Source organism: Uloborus diversus, chromosome 3 (genome assembly GCF_026930045.1).
Source record: "Uloborus diversus isolate 005 chromosome 3, Udiv.v.3.1, whole genome shotgun sequence".
NCBI lineage: Eukaryota > Metazoa > Arthropoda > Arachnida > Araneae > Uloboridae > Uloborus > Uloborus diversus.
Window position 1 is genome coordinate 140,908,646 of NC_072733.1, and position 16,676 is coordinate 140,925,321.

A 16,676-nucleotide genomic window follows, 5' to 3' on the forward strand; every position below is an offset into this window, starting at 1 on the left:
TTTGGGTCAAGAAATATCATTTTGCGTATTTCTTACTTGTTTCACCTATATTTCATAATGCGCCATCTTTTTTGCATCATTAATAGCGATCGATTTTTTTTCCTCTGTTGTAAGAAACTATTTATATATATATATATATATATATATATATATATATATATATATATATATAATAAATGAATAAGTTATTTTCGTTTTCATCATATTTTTAATAATATGTTATAGAAAAGTTTTTTAGGATTTTCTATTATGCATTTTTTTAAATTTCAGAAAATTATTGCTAAATTTCAAAATTTAATTTGAACTTGTTTGTAGTGCTTCATAAAAGATTAAACAATCAAATTGTTCATATTCAGTTATTAACTTGATGTAAATATTGAGTTTGTTTATTGTGGCTGCGTTTTAAGAACCTCGCTCTTTTCATGACTATTTCTTTTTTTTTTCGCAAAATTAATGTCACGGTTATAGCTTTTATGAAAAATGCAAACTTTTCCTTTCATAAATTTTAAATAAGTATAAAAATATTCCTATTATGATTTAATATTGTAATTTATCTGTTCCCTTTTTTGTTTAATTTGATGACTAAAAAATTTTCTACGTGCAATCTTTCCACTTTAACTGCGTAATTTGTTAGGGTTTCATAGTTTTATTCTTAATTTTTTTTTTGAATGATTAAACAACATAATTTAATGTTATTTGTTTGTCACATCAACGTTGGCAGAAGTGCATAGTCGTTCAAGGTGAGTATTTTGTAGATAGATGTACTTCGGTAATGTGAACTATTCAGGATAAGGTTTTAAACAACTTGTCATCGAACTTTTAGATGATGCTACGTACGTATGAGTTTTCAACTTACTATTTCATAACGTTTTTGAGTGACGCAAGTTTACGTGCATGAAGCCATCACAAGAGAATTTGCGATAATTAACTAAGGAGGCGTTCAAAATAGATATTTCGTTCATCTATATGTTCTTAGGTACATATGCATGTACAGATGTGCCGAAAAAATTTGTAAAGTTTTCATTGGGTGATCTTAAAATAAAAATTTAGGTCAAAATCTGATTTTTTTTTTGTGATTACAATGCCTTATTCGTAGAAAGGAAGTAAAGTGAAATGAATCAATGATCTTTTAAATCCCTGACAATCTTATCAATTTATTTCTGTTTGATTTTTTTTTTTTTTTTGCCATCGGGCAACGGCATCGGCCATCGGCAATCGGCCATTTGGAGAAAAACAATCGGCCATCGGCCATCTTTGAACAATCGGCCAACAATCGGCATCGGCCCATCGGCCAAAAAATGCCATCGGTCGAGCCCTATTATACTTTTTGTCAATTTAAACACAGAAAATTTTAGGAAAATATAGCATTAAAAGTACTGTATTACTCCACATTCCCCAAAATTTGATTCCATTAGATTTTCAATGACCTTTACCTGGTCTTTTTCAGCATGCTGGATAAAACGAGGTTAAAAAATATATTGAATATAGCAAACATAGGTTTGACTTCAAAAATAATGGGAGCTCTATGTATTATCTTATTAATATAAATAAACTTTATTTAAATACTAATTAACAGTACTATTTTCAGTGTTCTGACTTTTAGAAAATGTTACTGATTACTATTAGTATTATTTAAAAAAATTAATTTAAACAAAGTAAACATTATTAAGCCAAAAGTTAAACTATTTTGCTAGTATAAAAAGAACTCAATTTAGCTATTTGATGAATAAAAAACTACTTACCGCTCTGAAAGGAATTCAAAATAATTTCTTTAAAAAAATTACAAATGCAGCACAATTAGTGATTGTTTCTAAGTCAATTATCTCTTTAACATATAACTAAGCTAATAACAACTACCGACAATAAAAACAAACGCACATTAATTTTATCTCGCATCTTGTACAAAAATTTCTACAAAATAAACAAGTTTTCAACTTTAAAAAAGAAAAAATGTTTAAACACTATTCTTTTGATTCAACTTCTTCCCTTTTTGCATTTAGTGAAACAACTCATTTCATTACAACCATTATCAGCATCGAGAGTGTTATGTTCCTTGTAAACTTCTTTTTTATTAATTGACTACATAAACCAGGGGCTCTCAAATTGGATGCCGCTGCACCCTGGGGTGCAGTAAGAGGTAGCGAGGGATGCCGCGAAGTGTCTGGATTTTGTGTCAATTTGCTCCAGGGTTTGGTAGGTTTATTAAAGACACGTTACCATCACAGCAACAACGTTGACACTAGAAAAAGAAACTGTGCAAGATTTGTTTCACAAATTTTCAATATGCGAACCTTTCGTGACGCAGCAGTAGATATCAAGTTCAAAGTCTAATTCTTGTTTCACTCACTTTAAGATGTCATGATCAATGCTCATTCATTTTCCTATAAAATGGGGCACCTCCCAATATCTGACAGACGTTCCCCCTTTTCGCAATAACGAGCTTTCTAACCGTTGGATTTGATGAAGTTCTGAGGCCAACAATCACCTTCTTCTGTGGCCACCCTGTTCTCCGGACCTAGCTTCGAGTAATTTTTTACGTTGTTTGTGTCCCTTGGGCCATTTAATTTGCAACATTTACTCCAAAAGATCACAATCGATTTTTCTAAGATTGATCGTGATATGCTATAGCGAGTGAAACAAGAATTAGATTTTAGACTTGATAATTGCTGCAATACGAAAGATATCGAACATTTCGGAAACAAAACTTGCAGTTTCTTTCTCCAGTAAAGTAAGCATTGTTGCTGCAATGGCAATATATTTGTCCCCATTGGGCTTTCAAACCCCAGAGGGAAATTTTGATATGTACTAATATATGTATATCTTTGACATAGACTAGGGTGTCGTGATAAAATTCTAATTCATTAAAGGGTGCCACGAGTCAGAAAAGTTCGAGAACCCCTGACAAAAACAACCACTACTTCTTTCACTAGAGAAATTGCACTGCACAAAAAGTTTCAAAAATAATTTAATTTTTGTCCTGAGAGGGTAAATCAATTTTATTTGTTAACTTATTTATCTATTATTTTGATACAAAATAAGCCCCATATTATCCTGCATGCCACAAAATTTGAATTTCCTGGTATGCTGGTCAACCTCTCTTTTTCTGGCATACTGGCTGATGCAGGGTAACACGATAAAATAAAATTTACAAAAGCAAAAATGCTTTTAAAATTTATTAACATTTTTGAAGTAGCTTCGCAAAAATTATTGTTTCAGTAAATTCTTACTACTAAAACAAAAATTTGCAAAAAACAAAAATAATTTCAGATTTTTTTTTTTAAATTAAATTAAATTGAAATAAATTTAAATGAACAAAATTATACTTAGCTCTGTTTACTTAAATTTTTTAAAAGTATTTAACATAGTAAAAAGAAAAGATTTTCTTAGTATACAAGGCATGTCCTCCTCTCCATGATGAAAACATAGAGGTTACTCCACCATACAATAACTCTTGTAAAAAACATATTGAAAACAGTAAGATGTGATTTTGATATGACTTTGCACATACCCAGAGTATCAGTGGTGGGAAAGAAATGCATATCAAATTTCAAGAAGACTGCGTAATTATTTTAAGAGTTGCACACATTAATCACTTTTATTTGAAACTAGTAAACTTCTACCTTTAATGTGATTTTTACAAATGGGATTCTCATGTATTTCTTTCATCTTTTTCAAGTAATTTAACTTTAAAACGGGAACCAAAAGATGAATTTGGTTGTTAGAAGAAGGACCTAGTGGTGACTTTTTAACAATTTAGCTGCCTTCATAGACACAAATACAGTCAACTCTTGATAACTCGAAGTCCCAAGGGACCGGATAAACGTTCCAGTTATTGGTAGTTTGTGTTATGGGAAGTTTCCACAACAGTCTCAAGAGTGTGGGACCTGATGAAATCTTCGAGATAAAGGAATATTCCAGTTTTAAGTTTTGAATTATCGAAATTCGAATGTAATTTTTTATTTATTGTCATAAGGATATGTTAAAAACAGTTATAAATGTAGGCAGATATACCAATACTAAACTGCAGGATTCATGGAGAAAATAAAATATCCTTGGTAAGACAATAAAGTGCAACCACGCTGATATAAGAAACATGTGTCCCATGTGGTCTAGCAGTTAAAGACTGTTGCCCCGAGCTCAGGCAACCAGAGCTCAAAATTCGGCTGGGAAGATGCTGAACACTTTGCTTGCACTATGAAGTAATGCATAGTAATCCTTTGGCTTTGCATTAAAAGCCAAGGAGTTAGGGAAGCAAAAATATACAGAAGCTGCACAAGTAAGACAAAAATTTGGTAAAGAAAAGAAACTTGGATAAAGCATATCAATGCGCAGGTATAGAAAGGTGCTTTTGTTTAGTTATTTGGCATTTCGCAGCAAATTGTGAAGGGCATGACTAGCATATGATTAGAAGATAAAGAATTTCTCATACACACAGAGAATATCATAGGAGTTTGCCAATGAGTGAAATTGACTAGGTTTTGGCCTCAGACAAAAGTACTAAGTTTAAAAAAGAAGAAAAAAAATTCAAATAAATTGAAAAAAACTAAGAATAAATATTATAAATATATCACTAGAAATCAATAAGACAACTACATTTGACATCATTTTTATCAGCACCTAATGACAAATAGACTAAGTGTTTAGGTAAAAATTGTGTTTAATTTCTGGATTAAATCTCCCTGTTCAGATACTCTCACTGCAGTTTCATCCAGTTGTCATAACCGAGATGGCAGAATATTGCTGAAAGTTCTGCCTCAGGGCGGCTAAAAGGCACTAACTTACTGCTTATTACCTATAGTGCTGGTCAAATTATTAGACTAAGACTGTTTTAAAAGCAAATTCTTTATTGATTACATAACTATAGACACATTAATGAACAGTGAAATAATTATCTAATATTTAGTATGCATTCCCTTGCTCTTGATGAGCATTTTAAGTCTTTTTTGCATACTTTTCAGAAGGTTTACACCATTTCTTAACTTTTTAAAAAAGGGAGGTAAAAAGTTATTTATACTCACTATTATATATACTCATACACATACTCACTAATTACCTAAAACTTACTTGAAATATAACAGAACACACTAATAAAATGAACTAGTAACTGTTTAAGCTGATTGAGGTTATGTTCCTGGTAGGTAGATAAATAAAGAACATAAACAAAGCAGACAGTTCTGCCACCTGCAAACATTAAATTACACTAAAATAACGTAATAATCAGTGTACAGTATGTACTGTACTTTAACAGTAAAATAAATAGTATTTTAGTACTAATAGTGTACAAAAAACAAAAACAAAAAAAACTCTTTAGTCTAATAATTTGGCCAGCACTGTATGCTTTTGCCTCCATTTTATGAGTTAAATTGCACTATTGCTTGCAGACTCTCACTAGCATGCTAAATTAATTTTGGCTAACAGTTTAAAGGTAATCATGGCTTCAATGAGAGGACTCTTGCCTCAAGCTCAGTTTTTGACTACTCCAGACTTACGAGCTCATAACAAGAGCAAAACTGCAGTTTCTGGATATTATAACGAGGCTGTCAGTACACTGTTATAAATATTAGAAAAATATCTTTAAATGTGGCATGTATATCTTTTGCATCACAGGGGCTTGAAGCATAAACAAAGTATGTGAGAATTTTATTTTTTTATTTTTGTCTTACAAAAATAAACACCTTAATGTTCTCATCGTATGGTTTGATGAAGATAACATGAAAAACATTTCAAAGGTCAACATAAAGATTCAACTCTTTCCCTCAATTTGAAACAAATGATATTCAAACACTGGGGTGTCTATTCTGAAACATTTCTGAAAATTTTATTCCTTCAAAGAATGTTCACAGTTTAAAAAAAAAATGATATTCCTTATTTTGGAAACCAACAATAGGAACAAAATGACATTACACGAAATGTCATTCATTCTACAGTTGATAGGAGTATGTGCGAGAAAATGCTATCAATTTTTTAGTAAGATTTTGCAACATTTTTTTCATCATCACACTGTTTTAGAAGAAGTTAGAAATGTTGCTGTTTGTGAAACCCAATGTTCAGAAACAACAACAGTTTTTAATAACTAAATAAAGTATAATTTATAACTTTCTGTGTGTCACATAAAGAAAATGAGCGTAATAAATTCTAATGTGATAGGAAGAGTGTCATACTATATATAGCTTTCTTCAAACTTTACCAGTTTCGATGAATAACTTGGACAACAACTTTTAAGGGGAGGAAAACAACAGCAAAACTAGCTATATTATCAATGTTTTTTCAATTATTATTATTAATAGTAGTGATATTATTCTGTTACTCTTTTCAAATGATATAAATAATCTGCACATGAAATAAAAGGCTTAAAATAAACAAAGCTCATCTTTTAGCATGATTTTCTTTGCCTTCCATATATTTTGTACACAGAATGCATAAGTAATCATTTGGAATATTAATTTATACTTACATCACAGGGTCGAGAATAAATTCATTAATGACTACCCAATCTAAAGGATGAGAGCAACTTAAGAAGGTCTACTTAAGTAAAGAAGCAAATTCGTATATGAATAAACGAAAACAATAAGGCATATAATGGTGTCATGAAAAACAAGTGAAAATACACTCAGAGCATATCATAAAGGTTTTCTCTTGACTTTTGATTTGCTAGTTCTGGGAAGAGTTGCGTAACCTGATACCTAAAGCAAAAATAAAAAAGAATAAGAAAGGTAATGAAAGCAAAAGAGAAAGCTTAAATTTAGGGCTTGAAATAATCATTTGAAAATGCATACAAAGATAATTGTAACAATATTTACATATTTAAAAAAAAGTTCCTCAAAAAAAAAAAAAATCCATACATTGCGAATACTAATATATATTTAACTCAGCACATTTAAAAGCACAGTGCAACAAATAAGTAAAATTTTGTACTGTATTTTTCCCATAATTTTGATATGAATTTAATTTCTGAAAAAGTACTTATGGGCTATTTTTCAAATTGCATATACTCCCAATGAAAACAAAGATTCAAAATAAAAATATTTCTTTGAATAATTAAGATAAATGATGATCTATAGCAGATAAAGTAGTAACAAGAATACTCAGATACTTTCTTAATCACATTTTACAAAAAAAAGTTAATAATTTTTAAGAATAATGCATTTCTGTTATTAACACTATCTTAGCACTTCATTTGAAAAAAAAATAAGAAAGATAATATCTAATTTGAGAAACAGAAAGTAAAGATCTTAAAATTTCTAACCGTTAAATTTTCAAAGAATGTGAAAACTGCGTAAAAGCCAAGTTAAAATTATATCTTTCAAATAAGTGTATAAATGTGGTTTTCTGCAAAATGACATAAGTACAAATATGGACTTCTATAGAACAAAAAAGCTTTAGAACTTCCACCCTCAAAAAAAAAAAAGGTTTTGCTTTCTTACTTAACTAACAACTCAATACATTTAATGAAACTTCATACAGAAGAATAAAAAATAATTACATAAAAGAACATTCAGTTCCTTAGAAATACAATTTACAAAATACATTTTCATCAACTCATTTAGTTCCTAGTAGTAGTATTATCTTCCTGGATCAAATATTACACTTTTGTGCAAAAAATGCTGTACTCTTGTACACATATACAGGGTGTTCCGTTTTAACCTGCAAGACCTTTATTTTTGCAACCGTTAGTCCTAGATTTATACTTCCAATTGCAAAAATGTTCAAAATCAGATGCAGAGTTAAGGCAATGGAAATTTGAAGTAAAAATTAAAATAAGTCAAAAAGTACAAAATTTAACATTTTATTCTTGCCCCATGTCCCCTAACTTATGTTTAGGGAAATAATATCCATTGAAAAACAATTCCAACACAAAAAGTTTGACATTAGTATGACCAATATTCACCGAGTTATGAAACGCAGCGTTTTGTGACTTACACCACTTTACAGTCGCTACCAGTAACACTTTTGGGGGGAAAATATAGCGGTTAACAAGGGTTTAAAATTATATGAGTGCATATAGTGTGATTTTTCAAAATTTTCGAGGTTTCGTAGTGTGCTTTTGCGTATCATGGCAAACTATTTGCTTTTACTTTCGAATAGCGATGAAAAATATAAATAGATCACTTTTTTTCACTTTGACTACCTGTCATTCTTCTGAAAGGGCAATAAGTTCCAATCTTATCTTTTGTATGGTCCTTTAAAACTTTAAACTAGAACATCTCATTGAGTTTTGGTCACCCAAAGGTCAAGTTTTTTATGTCAGAAAAATTTTTCAATGGAGATTATTTCTCTAAATATAAGTCAGGGGACCTAGGGCCAATATGAAAAGTTAGATTTTGTATTTTTTGACTCATTTTTATTTTTGCTTCAAACTTCTAATATCTTAACTCAGCGTCTGATTTTGAACATTTTTGCAACTGGAAGTATACACCTAGGACAAACGGTTCTGAAATTAAAGGTCTTCCAGGTTCAAATGGAACACCCTGTATAGGTCACAATATGTCACTGTGTTGGTAAGAATTCATTTTACTGTTGCAATTGCATGTAGACATATAAGAGAATATATATTTATTTTAAATAAAGACTTTTGGGAACTGTGTTCTTATCTTTGGGTTTGAGGTGATATTTGAGCTTTTAAGACCTCATCAAAGCAAGTGATATCAAATCAATAATATCCATGCCTTTGCTGAAATTGATCCTTGGCACAAATGCAAAATAAGGACAAGACTCCAAAAATTTGCATTACAATCACCTTAGTCCCAAAAATCCCCATAAAAGGAAGGAAAAAATTTCTAAGTCTTCATTAAAATAAGAGGCAAATTTCTTAAACAATGTCAACAGTCTCGCTAAAATCACCATCCGGTAAAAACAACATTCCCCAAAATTTCTTCATTAAAAGAAAGACAACTGTGCCAAATAACAGTTCCTAAATATCTCCATTTCAATAAGAACTACAGCCACTACAACTGCCCTTTTCTGCACTGGGGCAAAAACAAATTAAATAAAAACTAAATTATACTCCACCCATAGACCCCCCCCCCCCCCACCATGCCCATACATGCTACTTTCTCAAAACCTTTTATTAGTAATTGGTTTCAACAATTCTTTGTTCAATCCACAATTTTGTCATTAAAGCTCTGATGTTTTGAGACATTTTGAAACAAACACATAATGTAACAGTGAATAAAATATGACAACGTATATAAAGTACAAATTCAGAATGAAAAAAAGGTTAAAACCAGCAGACAGCTGTTTCGGCACTCAAATACAAGTGCCATCATCAGTGCAATTAAAAACGAAGACAGGTTCAACCCGACTAAAACACAGTCGAGGCGAACATTGAAATGAGAGACGAGTTGTAAAAGATATGAGAGCATTGAGTGCCGAAACAGCTGTTTGCTGGTTTTTAACCATTTTTTCATTCTGAATTTGTACTTTATATACGTTGTCATATTTTATTCACTATGCAGTACAAAGTTTTCGACTACTTTTTATGTACATAATGTAACATTTTGCAGTATTTTTCTCTCCTTAGCAGCAATATGGATTATTTTTAAACTAAGCAGCACATTTTGGCAATTAAAACAGAAAATCTAGATGCCACTGACAAGGAAAAAACTGTTTTACTATTAATAATAATGTAACAAAATAAACAGCCAATAACTAAAATTAACTGTCACAAAAAATAATTAAGACTGATAACATTTTTTAGTTGGTTTCTCAGCTTAGCAGCAATGTGAATTATTCTAAAATTAAGCAGCACATTTTGGCAACTAAAACAAAAAGCTAGATTATACAACTGTCAAATCTCAGTTTTGAGCCCAGGTTGTGAATTAAACATTCTACCATTGTGAGCACTTAAAATTAGCTAAACAGGTTAACACAAATAAGAGACCTACCTAGATCGTTCTAGAAGACCTACAGCTTTAAGTTGGATTTTAATCATTATAACATGATTAGGAAAAGTGGTATACTGATTAAAAATATCCATGTCTTAGCTAAGATTTGAACCCAAACTTTCGGCACAGAAGCCTTTGGCTTTACCCACATTGCCACTGAGCCATTTTAAGGATTTTTTTCGAAACTGTGGTCTTTAGGGAATAAGGACAACATTCCTTTATAAATATCCTCATTGAAATGAAACCAGGAGCAGTTAAGTAATGTCAGGATTATTCCTTAAAAAATAGTACAAATCAAATCTGACAATTTCAATATATATATATATATATATGTTAGGGTGGTCCTTATTTATATGGGAAATTTTTTTTTTCAGAATTCAACAAGTGACGCCCCCTAGTTTTGTGACACTATAATAAAAAGTAATCGGTGCAAAATTTGAACTTGATCGGTCAATAATAACACGTGTCCCTAGGACAACTTTAACACTTTGATAATTTTCTCACAAATCTTTGAGTTTTTACTTCAGACCCTGTACATCGTTTCTCCTAGGTTTGCAAAATATTTTTACAGCGAGGTAGCACTAAAATTAATCTTTTTAATTACTTCATATCGTCTAAAGATTTTACATTGAATAAGAATGAAATATTGCTTTAGAAACTTTACCTTAATCGTACGCTTTTCTCAATGTATCTCAATCCTGTGCATTTTTTTTCCGATAGTCTTGGAGTGTCTGTAAAATCCTAGATTGCTTTTGTGACTCATATTTGGCAAATTGATTGTAAAATTCTTCGATTAATTGTGCTCCTCTTTCAGTTGTATCATTCACAACTTTTGGTGTTTGTAACTTATCAAACAGTTTTACTGACTTGTATTTGATTCTATAAAGAGGAAGATCTTTACTAAGAAAGTATTCCAAATCATCTACTGTTATTTGAAATTTTTTATAGTCATCAGACACGTCTTTCTATTCAGCAAGCATTTTTTTGAAGAAGTCTTTTCCTATCTTCAAAGTTAATTCCTTCATCCAATACGGACAAAGCTACTAGTTCATCCCCTAAGTACCATAAGTGATTTATGAATTTTTCAATCACTGCTTCTGCTGCATGTTTGTCGTCATTTTATATGCTGCAGGTTTTTTAGACACTAGACATATTAATTTAAAAGGCCTAGAATGGGTTGCTGCGAAAAACTATATCTTCATACAACATTTAACTGTAAAACAGCATTTACGAGCACTCTCTTCATGTAGTGTCAATTTAAATTGCTTCCTAAATATATAAATTTTCAAACAAGAAATTTCTTTTGCCACCCCTCTGGGTCAGGGATAAGCTCCAGGTTTCCGTAGCAGGGAGGATTTTACCAAGAAATATTATTACACGTTATGAGGATTCCCTGTAATATTTCTTAATTCCGCTTTCTATGAACAATAATAGGTCATCAAGTTCTTCTTTTAGAATTTAAGTGGTATGTGTAATTTTTGAATTTTAAAACACTTAAATAATGGAATATTGAATCTATAACTAAGAAAGGCAAGAACTTCTTTAAAGACACTCTGCAGTACGATTTCAAGTGCATGATGATAGCAATACAAATGCAATATATCACCGTTCAGCTTTTGCTCTAAAAAATTACATGCACAATTTATACGGCCGGTGTTGTCAGCCGCTGTATAAAACACTACAGCTTGAACAGTTAGCAATAAAGAGCAATCATCTAAGATATCATATACAACTGAAGAAATATCTCAGAAATTCTGAGTAGCTGTTCAACATTGGAACCTGAAGCTATCATGGTAAGCCTATCGGCGTTTTTTTCCAGTTACATTTGAATGTAGCTTTGTATCGCAGGGAATAACTAAAAGATCTAAATTTAAGTTCATGAAATCTGATTTTACCTCTCGAAGATTTTCTCTTGCTCTCTTAAGGGATGTACGATTGATCATAAGGTTATTTCGATTTGAATTTACTACATCTACATACACTGTCAATAAATGAGCAGCATCTTTGTCCTTAATATTTCATTTGTCTAACATTGATGAAATGCGAGCAGATCTCAATAGTTGTCAAGCTTTTTAGCGTTGTGGTAGACCAGATATAGAAAAAAGGTTCAACAGGTTAGGATGGATACCCATTTTGGTTTCTAAATCTTGTGAATTGCAAGAGGAATTTGATGCTAATAAAGGACTATGTACTGAAATGGAAGACAGTTTAAAGTATATATTTTCACATTATTTCGATCTGGAACTTCTTTTTAAATTTAAATTTTAGATATGGAAAATAGAGTTTATTTTTATGGTAGGGTAATCGAGGATTTTTCAAAATTTAAATTATAAGAATGCATAAACATTTAAGTATATAACTAAAGAACAGCTAATTAAAATATAATAGTCATTACTTATATTTATAGCATGGAAACCTAGTGACCCTATTTGCCACACCTATTACATACAGAGAAAATTTTCTGAATCAGCACCCCCAAAGCCTGGAGGAGGCAATTTGTTGTTGTCAAAAATCATTCATTAATGGCCTAGGCCATTCATTAATGGCTTTTAGAATCCCTTGTGTCCATCTTGGTGGAAAGAAATGTTCCCCTGCAGCTTGGTTTGAAACGAGCGCAAATAGCGTTATGCCTGTCCCAAGGCCATTGGTGTACATGTACCCTACGTAATATGTAAAATTTTACAGAATGAAAGTGAGAGAATGGTTGGTCTGGAAGTAGCAACATCTATTGAGGTTCAAAATTACTTTAAATATGAAACCTAGGAATATTTTTACATAAAAATGAGAAAATCTGCAATTTTTTCTTTAAAACTCAAAAAAGGGGGCCCTAGGGGCACATGTTAATATTCATGGATTGACTTAAAATTTTGCATGGATCATTTATTTGTATAATGGAACAAATTGAGGGGGCGTCGTGTAAAATATCTACAACTTCAAAAATAAGGACCACCCTAATATATATATATATACATACATACATACATACATACATACATACATACATACATATATATATATATATATATATATATATATATATATATATATATATATATATGTGTGTGTGTGTGTGTGTGTGTATATTTGATATTTTTATAATTACCACCAATTAATCATAATATTGTTTATTAATTCCCCATTCGGTAGTGCATAATCAAGTATCAATGGCTTATACATAAGTAATTTATTAAGGGATTTAAAGTATATGGACCACTATTACACATGGAGGGCAAGAGAGCGGACAGTTAAGCTTCTAAAAAAGATATTATGATCAAAACAACCTGTTATTTGTATTTCTTTCTTTATTTTAAATTATGTTTTTTTTTCTCTCTTTTTCAACTTTTCTTCAACATGGAAAAGGAATAATTTACTTAAAATTGCTAAAGTTTTGACAGCTGAATTTTTGCACACTGATAACAGAATTTTGTTTCTTAACAAACAGGCATTAAAATCATTTAGTATTAAAACACAGCTTTTCAATAATCAGTAGAAAAAAAAACTGTGGCTGATGAGCCCTCAGAAATTAGAATTTGAGCTCATAACATTACCTCAGATTCTGCACTAAAAACAGCTATAATTAAAGTTCTAATTGACAAAGAAGCACTGAACAATTTAATCCAATGAGAAATATTAGCTTTCTTAAATGGTATAAGAATTTCAAACACCAAATTAGCAAAATAATTTCTTTTTAATTTATATATCAGTTAATTAAAATCCTGACAACAATGGGTTGAAATGAGTTTCAGAGAAAATTTCAAATTTTTTGGTACCAATCTCAACCCCTAAATCCTGGTCAGTCTTGAAACAATATGTTGACTTAAATAAAGATAAACATATTGTTGTTTGCCCTTGAAGCTTAATACATAAGACAGGCAAATAAATGAATCATTAAAGAATGACATTTTTGCTGAATCTTTATATTTCACGCAATTCAAAAACAGCATCAATTTATTAAAACATTGATGAATATCACATAATATGTAAGAATTTTTATAAAATGATTTCACAATATTTTTCCTTGCTCCTCTTCTGGACACTTTTGATTTCCTTCACATATGAGGAAGTGAGAAGCAAAGGGATGTAAGTGGACATTTTCAAGTTTTGAGTAAAACAGGTTTAAAGTTCTGGTCCTAAGCTGGCTTTCATTGAAGAGTTTTTTTTTCCAAATCATGCTGTATAGCAGTACCTACTAGGACTACAAGTACTATCTCTTGCCCCAAAACCTAAATAGTACTTGAGAATTAAATAGAACTATTTCTTATTGCATACATAAAATCTGAAAATGAATCTGATAATAGGATCTAATATAATTAAATCTGAGTAAAAAAAATTAAATTTAAAAAAAAGGCTAGAACAATTCATACATTACAACAATTCTTATATATGAAAGTAAGTTTAAAATATAGTTACACATTTACCTCTTCATATGAGTTCTGCTGAGATAGAGTTTTTACTTTAGGCTGTGTGCCTTTAACAGTTTTAACAATTCGAGCTCGTCTAGAAAGACTATTTTGGGAACTGAAAAAAAAAATAAATAAATAAATAAAAGACATTTTCATTATTATACATTTTTACAAAATATTGCAATTTGTAAAACACAAATAGAAAAATGAATGAAGATATCATCTAATAAACAGATATGTAGAGGAAACTACAGGGCCATTCCAGGGAAAACAATAATTTTGTCCCACACATAACGCCTCATATATTTCACTAAAAATAATAATTTAAAAGGATCATGATAGAAATTGTACTGCGTGACAAATTACAAACGAATGTGTGATGGCTAAAGCAAAAGATTTTGTCATTAATTTTTTAAAAAATTACTTTTCAATGAAATAAATGGCCTGTCACGTGTGTGACAAAGTGACGACTTTTTCCTGGACTGTCCACATATTTTCGTCAAAAGTTTAAACTATTGTTTCTGAACAAATGAGATATGTTTTCTTTACATTGGAACCTTTGATCTCAAAACCTACAATTTATTTTAACATTAATTTATTAATGAAGCAAAAATATTAACTAATTCATAAGCAAGTTACAAGAGGTTGACTTTGGATGCCCCGCATGTGAAGCATGCTAGCAAATTAAATTTTAAATAAATTTTAAATTATAAATAAAGAGGATTCTTTATCAAACTTCTGAACTGATTTTTTTTTTCACATTAGTATGAAAAATGTTTACTTAGTTTTATTTAATTCTTAGCTTTTTCAATTTGCTTTATTTTGATCAGTTCTCATGCCTCTCTTTTGCTAATTTTTGTTTCAGCTTTTCATTTAACATTTACTTTTCTACTCCTTCTCCAGAAATATTCAATTTCTCATTTATTTTAGTTCTACTCATTTTCTTTTTATTTTACTAAGGAATTGTGTTATCAATTGCTTCTCTTGTATAACAAATCATTCCATTATTGAACTCGACAAAAGTCTTTGCTGGCCAAGATAAACACTGGTGGACAATTGCTAAAGACGGATTCCAATGGGCTATGTAGAGCGTAAAAAAGTAAGTATAATTCAATGCCAAGTGAAATAAACTAATGCCAGTACTCCAGAACATTGCAATGATGATAATTTGTTGTGCTCTGAAAACCAGAAGGCGTTGATAAGTGTTCAAAGGACGAAACGGTTATTTTCTGCTGAATATGTAAAAGTGAATAAATGTAATTACCGCCCCCAGGCTTTCCGGAGTAAGATGTCAATATGGGATATGGCTACCATGGTGAGCGAAATAAAATTCCACATGTTAAGTGATGCTTTACACAACATTATCCAGCAGCTGTTGGGGTAATTTATCCCATTCTTCTGTCAGTAACGGATAAGGCTGTCCTTGCTTACTGGAAAGCATTGTCAACCAGCAAGACTGCTCCCCAAAGCATCCCAAACATTATCAATATGATTCAGATCTATAGAACGTGCTGGCCATCCGATGGGTTGAATATTTTGAGTGAGCTAGACACACCATGACAGCTATTGATAATGACATGTTAAGTTGCCATCCATGAAAACGAATTTATCGCCCACAGCACCACAGAACACATGAACATGAGGCAGTAGAACAACATTAATGTATCATTAGCCATCAAATTCTTGCTTGGAAGCACACAAGCAACGTACGGTCATTGATCATAATTCTACCCATACCATGACACAACTTGTAGGATACTAGTCCTTTTTTTCATGTTTGCCGGTTTGTATCCTATACTATTATCATGCCAGGTTGTCGTCCACAATTAGACGACAGACTGAACCTGCTTTCATCTGAGAATAGTAAACAAGCCTTATCGATTTCTCTCCAAATGCGATGCTGAAGACATCATTACAAACGAGCAAAACACTGACTTGTGGACAATGGGATGTACAAAACAAGCTAACAGGCATATAGTCTTACTGCATTCAAACGTCTGGCTACAGTTTTTTGGGATATTTGTTTGCTAGTAGCAGCAGGAAACTGCTTTGCTACCTCAGTAGCTGTGTTGCGCTGGTTCCTTTTCATTGCTAGCATTAAGTACCAATCTTCTGCTGACATCCTATTGCTTACATGAACTCCCTCGTGATATTTGCTACACATTCTATTTGTTTGAAATGGTTTCCAAACTCTAGAAACAACTCTGTAGCTGATGTCCAACTCCCAGGAAACATCTAAATTTTTCTGCCCTTCTCAATGTTGCGAACCACATGCCCACCCATAAAATCATCTAAGGGATGTCAGGAAGACATACGAAAAAAATGCAAGTTTGTCAATGGATTCCTTCCTGTCAAACTTTGCTCTTGAACAACAACAGTCATCACTCGC

General features: G+C 31.3%; 1 protein-coding gene across 1 annotated transcript in view; it reads right to left on the minus strand.

Annotated features, from left to right (window-relative positions):
- Positions 1–6,195: 6,195 nt before the first annotated feature.
- Positions 6,196–16,676, minus strand: part of LOC129218276 (receptor expression-enhancing protein 1-like) — a 61,399-nt gene continuing 50,918 nt past the window's right edge. Inside the window, exons 8-9 of the mRNA XM_054852507.1 lie at positions 14,303–14,402; positions 6,196–6,683 (exon numbers count right to left, since the gene is read on the minus strand). Of these exons, the coding sequence (XP_054708482.1) occupies positions 6,621–6,683; positions 14,303–14,402 (163 nt within the window). The 3' untranslated portion in view covers positions 6,196–6,620. The remainder of the gene's footprint in view (positions 6,684–14,302; positions 14,403–16,676) is intronic.